Source organism: Megalobrama amblycephala, linkage group LG24 (assembly GCF_018812025.1).
Source record: "Megalobrama amblycephala isolate DHTTF-2021 linkage group LG24, ASM1881202v1, whole genome shotgun sequence".
Lineage (NCBI taxonomy): Eukaryota > Metazoa > Chordata > Actinopteri > Cypriniformes > Xenocyprididae > Megalobrama > Megalobrama amblycephala.
The window spans coordinates 16,379,787-16,402,506 of NC_063067.1; the positions used below are offsets into that span (position 1 = coordinate 16,379,787).

General features: G+C 38.7%; 1 protein-coding gene across 1 annotated transcript; it reads right to left on the reverse strand.

The window, feature by feature from the left end:
- Positions 1 to 239: 239 nt before the first annotated feature.
- Positions 240 to 19,574, reverse strand: si:ch211-197l9.2 (protein SOGA1). The gene is made up of 11 exons (XM_048177787.1): positions 18,437 to 19,574; positions 16,950 to 17,174; positions 14,290 to 14,445; positions 11,680 to 11,745; positions 10,305 to 11,447; positions 8,882 to 8,968; positions 8,462 to 8,623; positions 8,034 to 8,285; positions 4,895 to 4,938; positions 3,420 to 4,791; positions 240 to 1,268 (listed from the first exon to the last, which is right to left on the reverse strand). The coding sequence occupies exons 1-11, from the start codon at positions 19,211 to 19,213 to the stop codon at positions 1,122 to 1,124; spliced, it is 4,431 nt and encodes a 1,476-aa protein (XP_048033744.1). The 5' UTR covers positions 19,214 to 19,574; the 3' UTR covers positions 240 to 1,121.
- Between the last annotated feature and the right edge of the window lie 3,146 nt (positions 19,575 to 22,720).

Below are 22,720 nucleotides of genomic sequence, written 5' to 3' on the forward strand. Positions count from 1 at the left end.
GCAATAAACTTCTCCTGAATTTATATGCCATTTTGGTATATACATCCGACAATTATTCAAAGATATCGTTTAAGGGATCTTACCTGGTGCTCCAATACACTATTATATCAACCCTTTTTTTTTGTTCTTGTTTATGTGTACTGTGATTGTTTGCATTTTGGTCTCATTAAATGTAAGCAGCTATCATAAAGCCCTTTCCTAAAATGAAAACTGAGAAAAACTGACAATTTCTTCTGACAAATCAGGATGTTTTTAATCACACACAGAAATAAAAGTAATCAAAATCACTTAAATTTTCATTACAAAAGTATTTTTCTTTGCTTTTGTGGTTACAGGCAGCTCTAGAGCAAAGCTTGAAACATTATTAGGGTGTTGCGTCCTCAAATCAAGTAATAGGGACCAATATAATAACATGAATCAGCATTTATTAACATGCCATATAAAGTATCACATTTCAAAAAGTTACAATTCACAAAATTAGTCTCTGCAAACAACTGTTGTTTGCAGCTATTAAACACAGATCATGTTACATTTAAGACAGCTATGAGAAACAAGTCACATTTATTAGGCATCTAATAACATTTAAACAATAATTTTCCTACAAACAAACATTCTATTATGCATAAGATATTATAAAAAAAGATTAGTAAATCATGTAACAGATAATTATTTTCAGATATGCTGCTTAATTATATTTATATAAAATTGAACAAGTCCATCAAGGGTCAAGAAAGTGAAAACTGGAGAGGATCTTGCTGGTATTGTGATTCTCTTAACATCACTATTAATTCTGTACAAGCCCTATTTGTGCCTCTAGCAAATGTAGTCAGATTTGAAATAATAATGCTGGAGACATTTCCCTAATCCCCAGGCCTAGTAGGCATCTTCAGACTTCTTTCACGTTTTTTTTAGAAGGGAAATTCTGTGGAATGGATTTTAACATGGTAAAACAGAGCTGAAGGCATAATCAAATTAACCAAAATATTTAATAAATACACAAAAAAGGGGCAGAGAATATGTAGAAATTTGTGAATGATGCAGAGTCCATGCAGGCCTGCCGATCCCTGAAGAATCCTGTCAGCTGCTTTCGTGGTGTCAGCGCACATGATGACTGCTTCCCATTAGGATAGAGGATCACCTTTACCACGAGATGAGGGGTTTTCGTGTGGGCGGGGCTTGTTCTGACTGTGTGCGTTCCGGAGGTTTTTTTGTGAGGGTCGAGCAAAGCAGGATGTCAAAGAGCGTGAGCTGCAGTCACAGGCTCCATCCTGGAAAAGAGAGGGGGGAAATAAGGAGGTATTCTCAACTCAGCATTGACAAATCAAGTGACATTAAAGGTGCCCTAAAATTAAAAATTGAATTTACCTTGGCATAGCTGAATAACAAGAGTTCAGTACAAGGAAAAGACACACATTGAGTTTCAAACTCCATTATTTCCTCCTTCTTATGTAAATCTCGTTTGTTTAAAAAACCTCCAAAGAACAGGCGAATCTCAACATAATACTGACTGTTACGTAACAGTCGGGGTGTACACCCCCAATATTTGCATATGCCAGCCCATGTTCCCAACATTATGAAAGGCATTAGACAAGGGCAGCCAGTAACGTCTGGATCTGCACAGCTGAATCATCAGACTAGGTAAACAAGCAAGAACAACAACGAAAAATGGCAGATGGAGCAATAATAACTGACATGATCCATGATAGCATGATATTTTTAGTGATATTTGTAAATTGTCTTTCTAAATGTTTCATTAAGCATGTTGCTAAAGTACTGTTAAATGTAGTTAAAGTTACCATTGTTTCTTACTGTATTCACGGAGACAAGAGCCATCGCTATTTTCATTTATTAAACACTTGCAGTCTGTATAATGCATAAACGCAACTTCATTCTTTATAAATCTCTCCAACAGTGTGTAATGTTAGCTTTAGCCACGGAGCACTATCAAACTTATTCAGAATCAAATGTAAACATCCAAATAAATACTATACTCCCATAATCCGACGCATGCATACAGCATACATGATGAACATCTTGTAAAGATCCATTTGAGGGTTATATTAGCTGTGTGAACTTTGTAAATGCACTGTATTATAGAGTCGTGAGCTCGATGGGCAGGGAGCACGAGATTTAAAGGGCTAGCAGCCCCTGAATCGGTGCATAGTTAATGATGCCCCAAAATAGGAAGTTAAAAAAATTAATTAAAAAAAATCTATGGGATATTTTGAGCTGAAACTTCAACAGACACATTCAGGGGACACCTTAGACTTATATTACATCTTGTAAAAAAACGTTCGATGGCACCTTTAAAGGGATAGTTCATCCAAAAATGAAAACTGTCCCATGATTTACTCACCCTCAAGCCATCCAAGTTATATTAAAAAATATCTTGGCTCTTCCAAGCTTTATAACGGGAGTAAATGTTACCATTTTTTGAAGCCCCAGAAAGCGCATCCATCCATCATAAAAGTAATCCATACGGCTAAGGTTAATATGTAAGTTATAATTATGGATACTTTTCTTACAAAAATGCATTGCTTCACTTCAGAAGGCTTTTATTAACATCCTGGAGCCGTATGGATTACTTTTATGATGGATGGATGGATGCGCTTTTTTGGGCTTCAAAAAAAAAAAAAATGCACCATTCATTCCCATTATAAAGCTTGGAAGAGCTCTGATTGTGTTTGTCTCAAAGAAGATAGTCATATACACCTAGGATGGCTTGAGGGTGAGTAAATCATGGGATAATTTTCATGTTTGGGTGAACTATCCCTTTAAAACAAAGGCTGGAAATGCCTCATTTCATTTACTAATACTGATCCAATAATCTTACTAGAGTGACCTTTCCTAGTTGTATTTAGTAAAAATGAGTTCCACTATGATGGTTACACTGTATTTCTGCCATGTACTGTAAAATGTCATTATGTTTTGAAAGAATATATATTTTTTAAATATTCCTTAAAGAATAAAAAGATAATTAGTTTAAAACAAAATAAAAAATATCTAGCAAATGTATCTTTTAAATTACAGGTTGTCATATGAACCAGACCAGACTGATGCAAGTCTCAAAAATCTATACATAATTGTACTGTGAATTAGACAAAAAACAAAAATAAAGTTCACTGAGGGAGTCAGTTGTAAACAGCTCTGAATGATTCACTAATTGAGCGAGTCTGAATCACTAAGGCTGACTAAAAAGAGTCAGTTCATAAGAATCATTTGTTTATGACAAAACTTTATACGGATACACACAATGTTTTCCAAAGTGACTAGATTTTAAATGATTGACGCACAATTTCATTTTGCATTTGCTACCATTTTAGTCACAGTCTGGAGCCCTGACATATCATTCCCTCAACACCAAGCTTTCTATTTAGTTTATTGTCAAGTTTTTGAATAAGTTAAACTTTGCTACTAACCTCCAATCCTTTGTTCTTGCTGACTGAACCCCTGTCGATTTGGCGCTGGGTTTGGGTCTGGCTCTGACACACTGCCTCCTCTTTTTGGCTTTGTTTCATAAATCTGCGGTTCACGATTTTGGTGATGCTGTCATTTCTGACCAGCGGCACCGCTGGTATACGAGACGGGGGGTGCTCAGATTTCTTTGAACCCACCAGACCGATGTGATCCCTACGAGCCGCTGGCGCTTTCTCCACCTCCGCGTTGGTCTTCTCTCCTCGACCACACACGTTACGCAGAAACTCCTGGACCAGACCGTACTTGTGGACTCCTACAGTTTTACGACTGCCGGGTTTATCGCTGGCCTGCGTTGATACCGAGCTCGGCCTGCTAGATGTCGAAGCACGCTGCGACAGAGCCCACAAACCACGTTCCTTAGCTCCATAATCCAGCCTGGAGGAGGCGGTCAGAGATGAGGAAGAGGACAAAGAGGATGTAGTGAAGGAGGAAGAGGATGAGGGTGAAGTGGAAGAGGAAGACTTAGAGGAAAATGGAGAGGATGTGGAGTGTCTGCGCTGTATTTTCGGCGAGGTGGAATGTGGTTGAAATCGCTCTGTTGGACCAGGTACCCTTTCCAATGACGCTGACGTCTGCTGGGTTCTTGCAGATACAAATGAAGTCACCCGGGGTGACCAGTGCTTTGCCGCATAAAGACATCGAGGGCCATCGGTCTGTAGCCCGATTGTGGTCACCTGTGGTTGGGATTGAGTTTGAGTTCCTGTACTCACAACACTCACCGCATTGCTCCCAAACTCCTTTCCTCTTTTCCTCTCTAGAGGGCTGGATTGCGAGGTTTGAAGCACACTTGCTGTAATTTCCTTCATGTCATCGCTCAAGTTGGCTGAGACGTCCAAGCTATTGAAAGCCAAGCGTGAAGGGGACGCAATACTGGAGGTCTGAAGACCTGAACAGGATGTAGAACTGATGACAGCTATTGAATTTCTCTCTGTCAAATTTTGGCGGTCAATCGGCATGCTACCCAGCCAGTTTTCATATGCAGAGACCCAGTCTTGGTTTACAAGGCCACAGGAAACGGCACTGAAATGTGGTTCCTGGCTCTCCTCACACTCTTCCTCCTCTCCTGCTACCAGAGAGCTCATCTGGATCCTTTTTGCCGATGGTGGGCTGAAATATATACGAATGCTGGTCCTCTCTGGAGCAGTGTGGCTTCTTTGGGTCAGCTCCTGGTTTAGGTTTAAACCAGGGAAACTGGAAGGCATTATAGGGCAGTCCCAAGTCTTACAGGCGTCTTCTCTGTCCAGAAGGGCAGCTTCACGACTGAGGTACTTCCAGTTCTTGTTGGGTTTTGCTATGCCAGTTTTGAGAGTCATCCTGTTGGGAAAGCAAACTCTATTAAGTAATTAATAAATCTTAAAAAAAATTGAGAACTTTATATAGATAGATAATTTGAGATGAAATTACAAAAGAATCTGACCTCTCCATTTTTCCATCTTTTGTCATCAGCTTATTTCTGGTGGACTGAAAGTGGGACAGAAAGATTATTATTTGTTCACTCATGATTAATGTCATTTTAAATATGTAAAAATATGAAATAAATTATTTGAAAAAATATATTACATTTCAAATATATTACAACAAATACATGACAGGGGTTGGAAAATGAAACACCAGGTTTCAGACCACAATAATTTATTAGTATGGTGTATGGCTCCTTTTGCGGCCAGTATATCATCAATTCATCTTGGGAATGACAGATACAAGTCCTGCACAGTGGCCAGAGGGATTTTGAGCTGTTTCTCTTCCAAAACAGTGGCCAGGTCATGCTGATGCTGGTGGAGAAAAACTTTCCTGACTCGCTCCTCCAAAATACCCCAAAGTGGTTCAAAAATATTTAAATCTGGTGACTGTGCAGATTTTCAACTTCACTTTCATGTTCATCAAGCCATTCTGTCACAAGTCTTGTTGTGTGTATTGGTGCATTATCATGCTGATTCACAGCACCCTCTTCAGGATACAATGTTTAAACCATCAGGTGCACATGGTCCACCAGAATGGTTCGGTAGTCCTTGGCAGTGACGCACCCACCGATCACAGTAGGGAATGCCATGATATTGCAGCCCAATCCATCAATGATCCACCCCCATTCTTCATTCTGGGTGTTGAGCCTTTTTGGGGCTTCTCCACACCGTAAATCTCGCTAAAGTATGAAAGACAGTGAACTCAGAGAACAATACATGTTTCACATTGTCCACAGCCCAAGATTTGCACTGTGTTGGCACCAATGAAACTGACATTTGGCATTGGCATGAGTGACCAAAGGTTTGGCTATAGCAGCCCGACCATGAATATTGACTCCCGATGAACAGTTTTGGTGGAAACAGGAGAGTTTGAGGTGCGCATTTGATTCTGCAGTGATTTGGGCAGCTGTGGTTTTATGTTTTTTGGATACAATCCGGGTTAATACCCGGACATCCCTTTCAGACAGCTTCCTCTAGCGTCAACAGTTACTCCTGTTAGATGTGGTTTGTCCTACATGGTGGTATGCCAGTAATACCCTGGATATCATGGCTCTCAATACACCAAAAAGACTTACTGTCCTGGTCACAGATGAGCCAGCGAGCGTCCTCTTTTGAACTCTAATATGTCTCCCATTACGGTGTGTGAGTTGCAATATTTTATGTACAGCTGTGCTAATTCAGCCTTCACACTCTGCTCTTACTGATGGAATGTAAAATCAGTAAAGATTGGTCACCAGGCCATGAAACCTCCAACACTATACTGGCCAGTGTTTTAGTTCCAACCCCTGTTTGTAGTATAGAAAATATTGTACCTGTACAGCAATATGAGCTTTCAACAGAAAAATATCTCTAAGTGAATCATTTTGAGACAGGGACTCCTTCTACTATTACTTAGGGATGAGCATTTTAAGATGCAATGTAATCACTGTCTTATTTAGGAAAAGTGTGTCAGAGAGACTGTTAGGGATTACAGAAAAGAAAACAGCAAGAAAACGCTTTGATCAAGAAAATAAAAAATGGAAAAATTCCTCTGCACTCCATTCCAGGCTTTACTTAACCCCATCAAAGAAGTCACTGTCTACATTCCAATTTTATTCTTAGCATCTATGATAATGAACAGACAATTTGATCAAAGGGAACAATGAAACTGCTGTCAACTTGGAGGACAGCTATTTAAAATCATGTTGTTTAAAAATAGAAGGTAACATCTTATGCATTAGATCCTCTGAATAATGCTTACTCATTCCTCACTCCTCCTTTCCCTCAACTCTGCACAATGTTACCCCCGTTTACTGTAAAGGAAAGTAAACTCCTTATTTGAACTTCGGCTGAGCCTTGATAAGTGTCTCTGTGGTCACTGTGGTTTGGCTAAGCCTTTTTCAGAGTCAGAAGTTATGATTGAAGCTGATGTCTGTGCTCCGCCTGCTGTCCTACAGTCCCAAAAGGGGATTAGCCTAAATTCTGTTGCCATGCGGCCCTTTAACACACACACACTCACTCACAGGACTGTCTTAGATCTCTGACCTCTGTTGCTTTAGGACTGTGAAACAAAGCCATTTGGTGAGTATTATACATTAGTATAATGCATAAGCCTAATTAGATCCAATAGTTAGAGTATTAGAAATTGCATTAAGGATTTTAATTATTTTAATAATGATAGTTCAGACTTCAGGTAGCAGTGTGCATGTACACACTACTGTTTAAACATTGGGAGTTAGTAAGATTTTAAGATGTTAAGATGTTTTTAAAAGAAGTCTCTTATGCTCACCATGGCTTCATTTATTTGATCAAAAATATAATAAAAACAAATAGCTTTTTTCTATTTAAATATATTGTAAAATGTAATTTATTCCTTTGATGATAAAGCTGAATTTCCAGTAGGTACTCATTACTTTAGTGTCACATGATCCTTCAGAAATCATTTTAAAATGCTGACTTGGTGCTCAAAAACATTTCTTATTATTGTCAATGTTGAAAATGGTTGAGCCGCTTAACATTTAGTTGAAAACTGTGATTATTTCATAAATAAAAAGTTCAAATTATGTCACTTTTCACCAGTTTGATGCATCCTTGCTGAATAAAAGTACAAAAAAAAAAAAATCTCACTGACCCCAAACTTTTGAAAGACAAAAGACCTAAATAGTGGAAACAGGTAAATATAAATATTAATAGAATTAAATAAGGTTCAATTCATTAACACTAGTTGTTGCGTAATGAAAATACGTTTAGTTAATGCTAATTTCTACCTATACTAATATATTTTTAACATTTGAAATGAGATAGATTAACATTAGTTATTAGAATTATGAACAAACATGAATTAACAATAGATTAACCTCGATTAATAAATGCTTTAAAAATGTTTCTAGTTGTTTATAATACCTAATGCACTAATAATGTTACCAAATTGAACTATAATTATTATAAATTATAGTTCTATGTAGAACTTTAATGGAAAGTATTACAAATGAAATAATAGTTGATCCAAAAACAATAAACAATTGTGTCTAGTAAGACCTTTTTTGATCGTTGACCTTACACAAATCAGCATTATATAAATTATAATTCAGCGTATTACACAAATACTTTGCATACCTGCATTTTTCTGTTTTGCTTTGCTGTCTTCGACCTTTCGCACTCTAGACGCACATGGTTCAGGTGTTCTAGCAGTTCCTGCCGTTCAGAGCTCCAGTTGCTCTCACGGATCTTCAGCTGTCTTGTCAGGTCCATGACTGCAGTGTAGGACTCGGCTAACAGGTCTTGAAGCTTCTCAACGTGGTCCTTCTTCAAAGCCGCATTCAGGTCTGCTGGACCCTTTATTCCTGCCTTCCCAGCTGGACCCTCCAGCTATAAACAAACACAAACAACTATAAAACAATGATGGTGACTTTTTTAATTTCATAAGCTTTTTTAAGTCCCTACAGGCCCGAGAATGAATAAAGTAGAGGTGATGACATGAGAACCACGCAACAGGTTTATTGATGCTCTCTGAAGGGAATTTACACTGATATTCTGGTTCTCACCCTGCTTATGAGGCTCTTGAGCTCTGTACACTCCACGGCCCACGCTGCTTTGGCGTTTGCAAACTGCCGGACGACAAACTGGGCTGCCCTGTACTGCTCCCAAAGTTCAGAGAACAGCTCCTTCAGTGCTGTCCTCAGGTCTGACAGCAGGGCACTGCTCACCTGGGAGAGGAACACGCAGGTCTGAATGTACACTGGATAATGGGAATTTATATTCCCCTGTTGCCCATTTTCAACAATGCTATTGGGCTAATCTATGCCCAAACAGCAAGCATGTTCAACTACAGTATATTATGAAAAAAGGCACTTTTTAATGAAGTTTTTGAATGCAGTCACATTTATAGATAGTGTTGTAACATGTCTACCAAAAGTGTTTGATTCTATTATTGTTACCTCAGTAATCCTCATTCTTTTTCATACCTGAGTGTCGCATTTCTCTTGAAGATTGTACTTGCATGCTCTTGACTCTATGTCCTTCAGGAGATGAATTTCATTCTGACAATACATCTGAAATGAAAAATATATCATATAACTGGGTGTTTCTGAGTGAAATAAACTTCACCCTTTGAATAGTTGTGGGGAAAATTATTTATATTATTGTTTTCATAAAATGTGTGAAATATAAGACATACAATGTCTGAAAAATATAGATTACAGAGAAATTATCAAAAAAAATTCAAATCCTCCAATTTCCTCAGATTATCTCATTAGCTCGAATTATGCAAAGTGTGTGAAAACATTAATTACATCATTTTCACCACAAAACATTATTAAAGGATTAGTCCACTTTTAAATACACTTTTCCTGATAAATTTACTCACACCCATGTCATCCAAGATATCCATGTCTTTCTTTCGTCAGTCGAAAAGAAATGAAGGTTTTTGAGGAAAACATTCCAGGATTTTTCTCCTTATAGTGGATTTCAATGGCTACCAACAGGTTGAAGGTCCAAATTACAGTTTCAGTGCAGCTTCAAGGGCTTTAAACGATACCAGATGAGTAATAAGGGTCTTATCTAGCGAAACGATCGGTCATTCTCAAAAAAAATACAACGTTTATGCTTTATAAACAAAATATTGCCTTGAACGTACTTTCCGCTTCCGCATTCTTCATAACACTTACGCTGAATGTTCTACGCCTTCCCTATTCAAGTTACGGAACGAACGCGGCGCCAGTTTTGTTTTTTACCGTAAGTAGAATAGGGAAGGCGTAGGACATTCAGCGTAAGCGTTATGAAGAATGCGGTAACGGAAAGTACGTTCAAGGCGATATTTTGTTTATAAAGCATAAACGGTTGTATTGTTTTCGAAAATGACCGATCGTTTCGCTAGATAAGACCCTTATTACTCATCTGGGATCGTTTAAAGCCCTTGAAGCTGCACTGAAACTGACATTTGGACCTTCAATCTGTTGGTAGCCATTGAAATCCACTGTAAGGAGAATAATCCTGGAATGTTTTCCTCAAAAACCTTCATTTCTTTTCGACTGATGAAAGAATGGATATCTTGGATGAAATGGGGGTGAGTAAATTTATCAGGAAAAGTGTATTTAAAAGTGGACTAATCCTTTAAACACAATACAAGATGAGCTAGGACATATTTGGTGGGAATATACAGTATGTATACATACCGTTGAAAATTGTTAGTTGGCAAATTAAATAAATCAAAAGTCTTTTGGGATTTCAAAGGGCCCAAAAAGTGCCCAAAGTTGAGGAACTACAAAGCACCTAACTACATTATGCTGTTATTTCAACTGCAAATAAGAATTCTTATTCAGAAAATCTCATCCATCTCCATCAATAAAGATGCATGACCACAGCAGCAAATGTTGTTGCCCGATTTACCTCAAACAGGTTCTTTCCGTCTCCAGTGGGTCTCTCTCCCTGCCGCCACTGCTGGATGAACCATCGGAGCTGCAGAGTGAGCAGCACTAAGCTGTCCTGGTTACACCCATTTCTAACATTTCCTTCACATGGACGTTCTTGTCTTGCTTGATTCGTTGCGTCCTCTTTCATTGTGCATAAATCTTCACCAAAATGTAATATATTCTTTTCTGTGACAGGCCCAGTGCACTCTGAAGTGGAGTTTGACAGTACCTCCAACTTTTCTACAAGAGCATGCAGCTGGGCTTGTAACACTTCTAGTCCATTGGTCAAGGGACTCAACATGGGGTCTAAAAGCCATTGATGTGTCTTGCACTGAGGATCTACTGTCGTTTTGCTTAGGTAAGGGCCACCAGGAGGGGTCTTATGGGTACATGTAGGTGATAGGCCATTTTTCGCTGGTGCTGTCAGGAGCTGGATAGTTGATCTGACAAGCAGTGCCTGGTCATGGATGGCAAGAAGACCTTCTAGATCCTTCACACCAAAAGTGCAGTCTGACTTACATGGAGCTTGTCCATCTTCCTCTTTAGTCTCTGCAAAAAGCTCCTGTTCCCCACCGATTGGCCCTTCTCTGTGCATGTGGATAGAAGAGTTCTCCATATGTTCTTCCTCTGCATGCTTCTGGTTCTCCTGCATACTATTGTGGATAGTCAATGCATCTGCTTTCTCTTTACCATCCAGACATCCACCTCCAAGAACCTCCACCTGCTCCCCAGTGCGAAGAGTCAATGCTAACCCTTCACCGGCCCCCTTCGCCATCTCCTCTTCTTCCAGGCTTCCTCCTCCTCGTTCACGCAGTTCACTCATCTCTGCCCGCAAGCCACGGTTCTCCACCTCTAGCTCCACTATTCGACGACTCAGCAGCGTAGCTTCCTCTTCCACCAGCCGCAAGTGAACTTTGACCTCTGCTTCTCGAGTGTGGGCGGAGTTAGTGGTGCCCGCTGCAGCCTGGTTTTCATCCACCTCACCATAAAGCAGACGGTATTTGGCAAGCTCTTCCCGCATCGCCTCACTTTCCAGGGCCATCTTTGTTAGCTTCTTGCACATGAGCGCAGACTCCTCTTTGGCAAAGTGGAGCTGGCATTTCAAATCAGCACTGTCATCCTGTAGAGAACACAGGTGTGTTAAATGGTTGGCATATACTTTTACTAATACATAAATACAGCAAGGCTACCTTCCTTGGCTAAGATCACCATGTCTAACAGGGTTCTGTTCCACTAATAACTGAATTGAGAACGTATTTTAAAATCCTGTTCAATTGGATGGATGGATGATAGATAAACCAGCACCAACCTTCACAAATCAATCGGTCACACTAATGTAACTTCCAACTCACCTGTGGAGAGAGTTTCTTTTCACTCTTGCCTGATGTTGATCTCAAACTTCTTCTCTTCAGAGAATTCTGTGGATGCACCATATCCATAATAAGTCTAAACACATTTTAACAGCTTATATAACAGCATACTATGGCCATTGCAATTTGTCCCTTAAGATGATGTCCTCCTATGGGCATAAGTGTTCATTTGAGTTATATTCATCATAGTTGTTATTTTCCATCATACCACTGTCCAATGCATTCCAATATCCAATGAAATGTGCGACTGTAAGGAAAGTATGCACCTAATAAACACACTTAATCATGTTCGTGTGAGGTGGCAAGAACTCCAACTCTATTACTCCTCCAAACATCCATACTGCTCCAAGTATGTCAAGAATGCTAGCTAGAGTCAGTCTATCTGTCTGCTGCTTTGTCTGGTAGAATCAAACCCTTAAAAGTACAAAGAGCAGAGGAGGAGCATGTGGTCTCCATATTATCTTCTTTAAATGTTAAAAAAAAACTTCATTGATTCAATCCAAACCAAGACTAGACTGTCATAATTTAACTGTAACACCAAGATAAATGTCTTTTAAAGGAGTCCTTTAAATATGATTTTAACTTTAGTTAGTGTGGAATGTTGCTGCTAGAGCATAAACAACATCTGCAATGTTACGATGCTCAAAGTTCAGTGCAAAGGGAGATATTGTCTTTTACAGAAATCGCTTTTTAAGGACTAAAACAAACTGGTGGTAGGGATTACAACAAGCTTCTTCCTGGGTTGGTGACATCACAAACCCCAAGATTTGCATAAACGCTGACCCTGGGAACACGCAACAAAGGGGGTGAGGCCATGTTGGGCTGCTTTAGAGAAGAGGAAGAGTTGTTGTAGTAGAGTGTTGTTACCATGCCGTCATTTTATTCCTGAGTCTCTTCATCAGTGTCCAACTCCGGTTTGAATAATGTAAGGCTGAACACCGTTACTGACAATCGTCATTTTGGCTGCGGGAGATTCTCCAGCTTTGTTGTTGTTGAGGATTTGAAGCGTGAGCTGTTAAAGCTCCGCCCTCTTCTGGAAAGGGGGCCGGGAGCAGCAGCTCATTTGCATTTAAAGGGACACACACAAAAACGGTGTGTTTTTGCTCACACCCAAATATACGCAAATTTGACAAGCTATAATAAAAAAATCTGTGGGGTATTTTGAGCTAAAACTTCACAGACACATTCTGGGGAGACCAGAGACTTATATTACATCTTGTAAAAGGGGCATTATAGGTCCTCTTTAAAAGTTCAGCTTGTTGCTTTTGAGATTATAAATCAAGATTACAAAAAGATTTTTGACTGGATGGATGAGTAAAGTGTTCATATGTAGATCAGCATGTTTCAGGTAGTGTCAGGCTCACACCAGGCCTTGATAATCTGGTTGTAGCTGATTTGTTCTGCTGGTGAGGATCAGGAATGGGCAGCAGCTGTCTGAGCTGAGCTGCTGGGATCCACTTCTAAGCACTGAATCCTGGATTAAACTGAATGCGTGCCGTTATTAAAGACCTACAGGCCTTCATTGCCAATAAAAATTAACTTTTTTCTGTGCATTATGTTGGTATAATGGTGGCAAACACTATTTTTTATTAATATGAGATAGTGAAAGTAAAGAACATGGCTTGTTGCTAGTATTTTTAGTACGCATGTCGTAACTTCAAATCATGAGACCCACATTTAACCATATGATATCTGGCTTGCAGCCAGGGTTGGACAACGACAAGGATCTCCCCTTTATATGTATTTTTAAGTGGTTGGTTCCTCACTCTCTCTTCACCCTTGTCTTTCAATTGCCCCATTTTTTTCACTTCTCCCCCTCATGCATCCACAAGTGAGAAAGACAGCTGTGGTTTGAATTCAGACCCTTAGATCATTCTTTGCCCTACCCAAGCAGTCAGCTGTCGGTTACACCCACTATATACAGTTGGGGTAAAGGTCAGATTGTAATTCTAACGGCATCATGAAATTAAGTCTACGCAACAAACAAGAATTGCTGTAAAGTGATACATACAGTATATAGTGATATAAGGGACACATATATAGGATGTACAGTACATACATATATATATTAGCATTCAAAAGTTTGGGGTCAGTAATTTTTTTAAAGATATAAAAGAAATGAATACTTCTATTCAGCAAGGACGCATAAAATTTTTCAAAAGTGACAGTAAAGACATTTATAATGTTACAAAATATTTCTATTTCAATAAATGCTGTTCTTTTAAACTTTATATTCATCAAAAAGTCCTGAAAAAAATGTATCAAAATTTTAAGCAGACCCACTGTTCTTAACATTGATGATAATAATAAGAAATTAGCATATTAGAATGATGTGACACTGACTGAAGACTGTTGAAAATTCAGCTTTGTCATCATAGGAATATATTAAATTGTAATAATATTTCACAATATTACTGTTTTTAAGGTCCAATAAATGCAGCCTTGGTGAGCATAGTCAGAATTGATTTTGACTTCTTTGAAAAACAATTAAAAATCTTGCAGACCCTGAACTTTTGAATGGTAGTGTGTGCACGTGCGTGTATGTGTGTGTATGTGTGTGTGTATACAGCAAATTTTTTGTGGTTGAAGCACCTGTGATTTGTCCATCTCGGCCTGCAGGACTTGCTTAGCGACCTCCAGATCCTGCAGCCGTTCACGCAACTCCTCATTTTCCCATTCTAGCCGTGCATGTTTCTTTTGAACGGCCTCAAGTTCACTGTGCAGGCGAAGGGAGACGCTTTTTGCCACCTGGGAAAACAATATTCATATAGAATTAAGTGAATACACCGCAAACTATGAGTCAGTGCTATCCACAAAAACACTGATGTTAAAGGTGCCCTAGATTCAAAATTTGAATTTACCTCAGCATAGTTGAATAACAAGAGTTCAGTACATGGAAAAGACATACATTGAGTTTCAAACCCATTGCTTTCTCTTTCTTATGTAAATCTCATTTGTTTAAAAGACTTCCGGAAAACACGCGGATCTCAACATAACACCGACTGTTACGTAACAGTCGGGGTGTACACCCCAATATTTGCATATGCCAGCCCATGTTCCCAACATTATGAAAGGCATTAGAAAGGGCAGCCAGTAACGTCTGGATCTGCACAGGTGAATCAACAGACTAGGTAAGCAAGAACAACAGCGAAAATGGCAGATGGAGCAATAATAACTGACATGATCCATGATAGCATGATATTTTTAGTGATATTTGTAAATTGTCTATCTAAATGTTTCGTTAGCATGTTGCTAATGTACTGTTAAATGAGGTTAAATGAGGTTAATGAGGTTCATTTTTAAACACTTGCAGTCTGTATAATGCATAAACACAACTTCATTTTTATAAATCTCTCCAACAGTGTAGCATTAGCCGTTAGCCACAGAGCATAGCCTCAAACTCATAGAGAATCAAATATAAACATCAAAATAAATACTTTACTCACATAATTCGAAGCATGCATACAGTATGCATGACGAACATCTTGTAAAGATCCATTTGAGGGTTATATTAGCTGTGTGAACTTTGTAAATGCGCTGTAATATAATCAAGAGCTCGTGTGGCAGGGAGCACGCGAATTAAAGGGGCGGCGCGCTGAAAAAATCAGTGCATAGTTAATGATGCCCCAAAATAGGCAGTTAAAAAAATTAATTAAAAAAAATCTATGGGGTATTTTGAGCTGAAACTTCACAGACACATTCAGGGGATCTTGTGAAAAAGCATTCTTGGGCACCTTTAATATGATAATGATCTCATGCCCTTTCATTCCCTTGGAGAATATTATTAAACACAAGAAGCTCTATTTAGAGAAAATAAAAATATGAAACTTTATAGGGAACATTGCAAAAAGAGGATTAAGTTACCATGTTTCAGCTGTGCTTTGTGACATTGAGGATGCGAGGAAGTGAAGTGATAAGTTAATCGTTTTGGATTCAATATGGGTCGCCTCCTTTGCTATCCTTTGTAAAGCACTCATCCTCTAGATGCTCAAGGGGTTGCTAACAATTGCTAATAATGCCAAGGGAAAACTGTTAGAGTACATGTGATTATGCCATTGCAATCAGCGCATGACTTTTCTTTTTTATAGCGCAGGGCGATTATTATCAGTATTGAATTCCAGGAGCAACTCCACAGTCTCTGATTTCTCTGTGAAAAATGTAAGTTAATGATGAAAATGTGGAGTAAAGCAGATATTGAAAAGGATGCTGTGAGATATCGGGTTGCAGGACACTCCCGTGGGGGTTGTTGAGCACTGAATAACTTGACGGAGTGCTGGTGAGGACGCTGAGCAGTGGACTGGACACACACACTGGCCCAGTTTGTGAAAAGAGGGTATCTATTTCTCTCACATGCCTTTAAAATAGACTGGTCACGGACATGCCCACAACACACACCAGCAGCTGTGCTTGAATACTTCCCCTCTAAGATACCGTGGCTATAGTCCTTGACACATATACCATCCATACACACGCAAATACACACACTCTTTTATTCAACCTTGATTCTTGAGTAATACTTTCTGCAAAATAACATTTTATTCAGTGCAAACAAAGAGCCTGGAAGAAACCTGAGGAGTTTGTTTTGCATAGTCTGGAGGAGGCAGATTTCAAAAGAAAACAGTCATTTTATATGGGTCGCCCTGCTGTGTAGATTGGTTTTTAATTTGTAACGTTCCTACACAAAGCGCTGCCGCTGATTGGCTGAGAAGTTCAAACCAAAAAATGCTTATGCTGTGAGTGGCCCACCACAAATTGAGCTACACCGATTGTCTGCCAAACAGAAAACCGAGGGTTTTTCTACTCATTTTACCAGATGGACCAACTCCAAAAATAAAACCACTCACAACACATGTCAAACTATAAAGCAAAGTGATATTTTCGCTCTCACTAAGCCCTTAGTAACACAATTTGGGTCACAAACCACAATGGAAAGATTACACAATCCATCTGAGTGCATGCTGATTCATAAAAACAGAGCTTTGAATCATATAATGACTTACTATTTGACATTTAATTGGCACTAAGCGTTAAGCAATTTTGATAAACATCCTGTCCTGATGAATGCCATGGATGGACTGCATCCAAAACCCTAACAGTGGTTTTCCTGTACACACACCACTGTAGCTTAATTGCACCCAAATCATGAGGGAAATATTTATTTAATTACAACCTGAATGTCAGTCCTCATACAAGTACTTTCTCACACAAACACACTCAACATCAGCAAATCATGACTGTAAGCACATCCTCACCCTAATGTCATGCTCAAGTGTTCTGATAAGCTCCCCGTCGACCTGTCCCGTCTGGGCTACGCGCAGGCTGCGTCTCTCGGCTTTCCTGAGTCGGTACTGCAAGATGCGACAGGCCTTATTAGCCTGTTCCAGCTGCTGTCGGAGTTCCTGCAGCTGGTATACATCCTCCTCCATGTACATGTCTCTCATCTCCAGCATCTCTGAACGCAGCTCCTCCATTTCGTCCTGACAAGACAGCCAAAAATGGTTTACGTAAACATTGCGACAACCATAAATGTCTTGAAATTAAACTTTTTGGAAGACATGAGAAAAATATATGCATTCTACTTAGTCTAAATCATATGTTTTTGTACACAAAAGAGTGTTTCTTATATCACTTTTAATTTTGGCCTCCAACCAATTCGTCCAAGCCAGCATTGGCCTTATGTGTCCAGTGCCAGAATGCTGTGCGCATTAACCCACAGAACCAGAGGCACATGCCAAGATTGATGCACTGTCCTTCTTTTCGCTTTAAGGGATGCATTGCTGGCACTTCTGTTGACTTCTTGATTTCTACTGAAACACCTTGCACTTAATCACAGTAAAGCTTATCTCTGTGAACCTGTCCTACTATTGCTTGTCAGAGCCAATGAGGGATGACACAAGCCAATTAGCGAAAGTGTAATCTTCTAAGAAGAAAGTAAATCTTACAGTATAAGCCATATCACGTGCAGTTTATTTTTGCTTGGTTTATGTGCCTGTTCAAATATGTTTATGTGTACAGACAATGTTAACACTTTAACAAGCATGATGTATTCTGAAATAGATCAGGGTTTGTTTTAAATGTTTTTAGGTTTTGTTTCTGGTGTATTCATAAGGGAACACAAATGTATATGTATATAGCAAAGATTTTTAAATACCAAAAAATCTCCTAAGCACAATTTATTTTCTTCCTTGAAAAAATTAGGTTTATGTCTCTTTGGAAAAATCATGTCATGAGCTTAAACTGTTTTTTGAACATTGCAACTGGTTTGTAACCGGTCCAAGGTGGATTACCAGCTCTAAACAGCTTGATCAATAGTCCAGCACATCATATGACATGGTTTATGCCATATTAGCTCATAAAAGTATGATGCTTAATAATGATAATCCTTCAAAACCGGCTGTTACAGTTAAGATACCTAAAACACAAATTTTGCAACAATACATAGTTTTGTAATTATCCATCCAGTCATCTTTTAAAAGCTACTACTGTATGTTTATGTTTCAGAAAAGCAATTGGTGATCATCCATGACAATGTCCTCTAAGATGATGTCAGATAAATTAAAACATGTTCACTATGACAAATGACCTTTGTGGCAAACTTACATTTGATTGCCTCCTGATATTTAAAGGGCAGTTTATCATTAAACATATCCCACTTTACATGAACTCCCCCTAGTACAACTTACACCATGCAAAAATGATTATTTGCAAACAAATTAATGTATCAATCAATCAATCTCACCTTTAAATATTCATTTTCCGACCTAAGGTCGTCAATCTCTCTCAGCAGATCCTCATGCACCCCATCAGTAAAGTCTCCAGTCAGATCCGAAAATGCCACAGATGCGCTCAAGTTCAAGCGACTATCCAGGGAAACGTAGGACCTCTGATCTCCAGGAGAGATGCTTCCCTCGCCGAAGCCAAACCCTGGAGACAGGGTGGCACTGATCAGGTCATCATCTTCTCTATGTTCTGATATTTGCTCAGCTAAATCGTCCATCATCTCTTCGTCGGTTCCTCCGTGACAGACCTCACCACACTGGGCATCAGTGGACTGCTTCTGCTCCTCAGATGCGTCCGAGATCTCAGAGCTGCTGTCCGTGGAAGACAGTTTCCCCGCAGCACAGCCAGAGTCTTTACTCAGGTCATCAGACGTGATGCTTCCATCCGATAGCTTTCTTCTCCCGGATGATTTACTGCGACTGCTGTCGGAGCGTTTTCTCGACTCTGGTTTCATCTCCTTTTTCCCAGCATGGATGTTTGGCGTGACAGATAATCCACGCTTTGGTTTCTTGGAGTGAATCTCCTTAGTTTTGTTCTGAGAGGGTGCTGGGGTGATTTTAGAGTACGCGTTCGCCTGAGGTTGTTTTGACGTCATGTGTTGCACATGATGCCGGTGGATTTGTCTTGACTGCTGGTGGCTGCTCGCGTCTCCACAGGCTTTATCCTGCCCGTCCCGACCATGATGGGATGAGCGTGCGGCAGATTCAGGATTCGCCTCAACTTTTGTTTTTGTCATTGTCGGCGTTCAAAGATGAGAATCTCCTCTTATTCACATTCCATTGCTTATCCTATGTGAAAAAAATAAAGAAAATTCTGAATGTTTATGTTTCCAGGCAGTAATGAGATGAATAATGCCCTCTGAAGAGTTTGTGTGAGATGAGGTAAAGTTAAGGTAAATCCGAGTAAAGCCGTTAGTCTAGCGGTTGAGTGAATATCTCTACTGTGTGTGTGGCCATGTGCTTTAAAAACTCTAAAATCTCCGCCCCACAAACAGGAGCTTTGCTCTCTCTCTCTCTTTCTCTCACTCTATCTGAGTCAGGGTTAACTCAGCTTTACTGGAATGATTATGAACAGCTAAAGTAGTGCCAAACCATTGCTTTACTAGCGTTAAATTATAGGATTTTCCCAGACACTCCTGCATATTTGTTAAATATATAATTGAATACAGAGTTATTTTTATTTTTCAGTTATTAACATAGGCTTGACTGATAGCGGTAACAGTGTCTGCAGGCCTAATAAGCTTGATTCATAACTAAATCTCTTTTATAAGTTTGGAAACGCCCTAGAAAAGTGGGGTTTTGGACAATATTGGCATGAATCCTTTTTAATTTGTGATAATTTTGCACTGATAAGGGACAACACAAACTATGCAAACATATTTTATTATATAAACAGTTTGTACATAGAATAAAGCTTAAATTTTCGATTCATCAAAATATCCAGCATTAGCAGCTATCTGACCGAAACTGGGTTCTAATTGGATCATTGTATTCTAAACTTAATTAAGGTGTGCTGACCCAAATATCTTTTACAAACCTGGGCCAAGTTTAAACCAGTAACCAGGCATCACAGCTGGCAAAGGGGCATGTCTGACTTTGACATGTATATATTGCCATTATTATGTAATCAAAATGAAAATTCAATGATAATGTCAAGTTACTGTAATGTATTTGCACCAAAAAATGATATGGATTGATGCTGATATCATCCAAAACCACACTTTGCCAGGGGTGTTTCCAAACTTTTAAGGACAGTGTATATATAATATAATATAATATAATATAATATAATATAATATAATATAATAGCCTATAATATAATATAAATTGGATTCAATGGTTCAAAGGGAAGAAAGTTTATCTTACCACTTCTCAATGGCACGAAACTATGATTAAAACATTGCTCGGCTGACATCTAGTGGCTTCAAATGAAACGGAAGGTCCTGAGGAGATATATTTGGTGGTAGACTCACTATGGGCGGTCGGCTAGGAAGGGGCCGAGAGGTGTTCCATAATAAATTAGCAGAACATAACCTGCGAGATAGGATTATTCAATAATATGTACTAGAAATTGGAATAGAAATTTCTTATCCACGTTTCTATTTAGCGAATTTAAATAGCGCACAGGGTTAACTATTTCAAGTGTGAAAAGCCCTCATGATTATGTTCAATATAAATTCTGGCTAATCACTAGGCCTTCCTGTTAATTGAAAGTAACGGCAAGTAACAAAACAATAGCATAAATGAAAACAAAAACTTTTTAATAAATAAATGCAGAAACTAATCAAACGCAAAATATTTTTTTTAATATAATTTATTCATGCCGAGGTACATTGCGTTCAACAAAAAAGAAAAAAAAATGCTATTTTGCTAGCGGTGTGCTTAATTGTTTAATTTAGCATGTGGCTTTCTCAAGAACAACATGGTGAATATGCAGACTAACCTATATAACTCTTTTTTATGTTATTTGGCTCACAGCACGAAAAGAGTAAGATTTCAAAATATTACATTAAGCTGTAGCCTACGAGCTTTAATGTAACTGTTTGTGTTAAAATTAGGGTGACCAGACGTGTAGCCTACCCGTTTTCCGGGGACAGTCCCAGTTTTTTGTGTTCTGTCCCCTGACTGGAGCTGTCCCCGTTTTACAGCTCGTTCAAAACAACCCGCAAATACATTGCAAAAAAGCCCGACCAACATACAGCAGACTTTTGGTTATCGGAGCAATCGTGCGGTGATTATGTTCACCAACAGAGGGGGCTGTGCAGCTACACTGCTACACTTGGTCGCGCGCGCGCCGCCTGAAGAACGTAACCTGGACAAAAAGAAACATCATTAACGGGTTTTAAGGTAGTAACATACTAATTATTCATGTTAAATTAAAGTAATACTGTTTGTATGTGTTTCTGACAGGACCTCAACAGGGTGCGGGATTGTTTTGCACTACTTTAAACGTCCCCAAAAGTTCCGCAGTCATAACGTCATTTCCACACACACATCTCAAAGGGTTCACCCAAAAATGAAAATTCTGTCATTTAATACTCACCCTCATGCGTTCCACACCCGTAAGACCTTCGTTAATCTTCGGAACGCAAATTAAGATATTTTTGTTGAAATCTGATGGCTCAGTGAGGCCTGCATTCACAGCAATGACATTTCCTCTCTCAAGATCCATAAAGGTACTAAAAACATGTTTAAATCAGTTCATGTGAGTTCAGTGGTTCAATATTAATATTATAAAGCAACGAGAATATTTTTGGAGCGCCAAAAAAACAAAATAACGACTCATAAAGTGATGGCCGATTTCAAAACACTGCTTCAGGAAGCATCGGAGCACAGATGAATCAGTGTATCGAATCTGCTGTTTGGAGCGCCAAAGTCACGTGATTTCAGCCGTTGGCAGTTTGACACGCGATCCGAATCATGATTCGACACACTGATTCATTTATGCTCCGAAGATTCATGAAGCAGTGTTTTGAAATCGGCCATCACTATATAAGTCGTTATTTTTATTTTTTTTGGCACACCAAAAATATTCTTGTTGCTTTATAATATTAATATTGAGCCACAATATTGTACTCACATGAACTGATTTAAACATGTTTTTAGTACATTAATATATCTTGAGAGAGGAAATGTCATTGCTCCCTATATGCAGGCCTCACTGAGCCATCGGATTTAAACAAAAATATCTTAATTTGTGTTCCGAAGATGAGCGAAGGTTTTACGGGTGTGGAACGACATGAGGGTGAGTAATAAATGACATTATTTTCATTTTTGGGTGAACTAACCCTTTAAGTATATCACGCGGTGAAGGTACACTCAGATACGAGTAAATAAAAATAATAAAAAAATAAATAATAATACACTTGCAACTTAGGCTACTTTGTGCGTTACAGTGTGTCTAAATGCAAAATAATAGTTAAAAATCATTAAAATTTAAAAAGTTGTATAGCTTGTGAAAATAAAAACATTAAATTCAATAATAAATGTTAAAAATATTTGTTAAATTTGTTATTTTTCTTATCTTATTGTTTTATTTTTGTAACAAGCTTTTGTAAAGTCATACTTCTGTTAACATAATAGGTATATTGAACTGCTTTTACAATGGTTACTGTTAATAGTGTAATAGCTTTTTGGTGAATTGTATTAAAACCAGACCAAAACAATCCTAATAATCAAACTAAATCATAGCCTAATAATAATTAATGTAATAATGTTAAAAATGTATTGTCTCCGTTTTTTAA

Excerpts from the sequence above, each read along its gene's own strand:
- si:ch211-197l9.2 (XM_048177787.1), bottom strand. The coding sequence starts at position 19,213 with ATGACAAAAACAAAAGTTGAGGCGAATCCTGAATCTGCCGCACGCTCA. Across the intron at positions 4,939-8,033 it reads AGCAAAACAGAAAAATGCAG|TCCACCAGAAATAAGCTGAT; the intron begins GTATGCAAAGTA and ends TCCCACTTTCAG. Across the intron at positions 4,792-4,894 it reads AAAGATGGAAAAATGGAGAG|GATGACTCTCAAAACTGGCA; the intron begins GTCAGATTCTTT and ends CTTTCCCAACAG.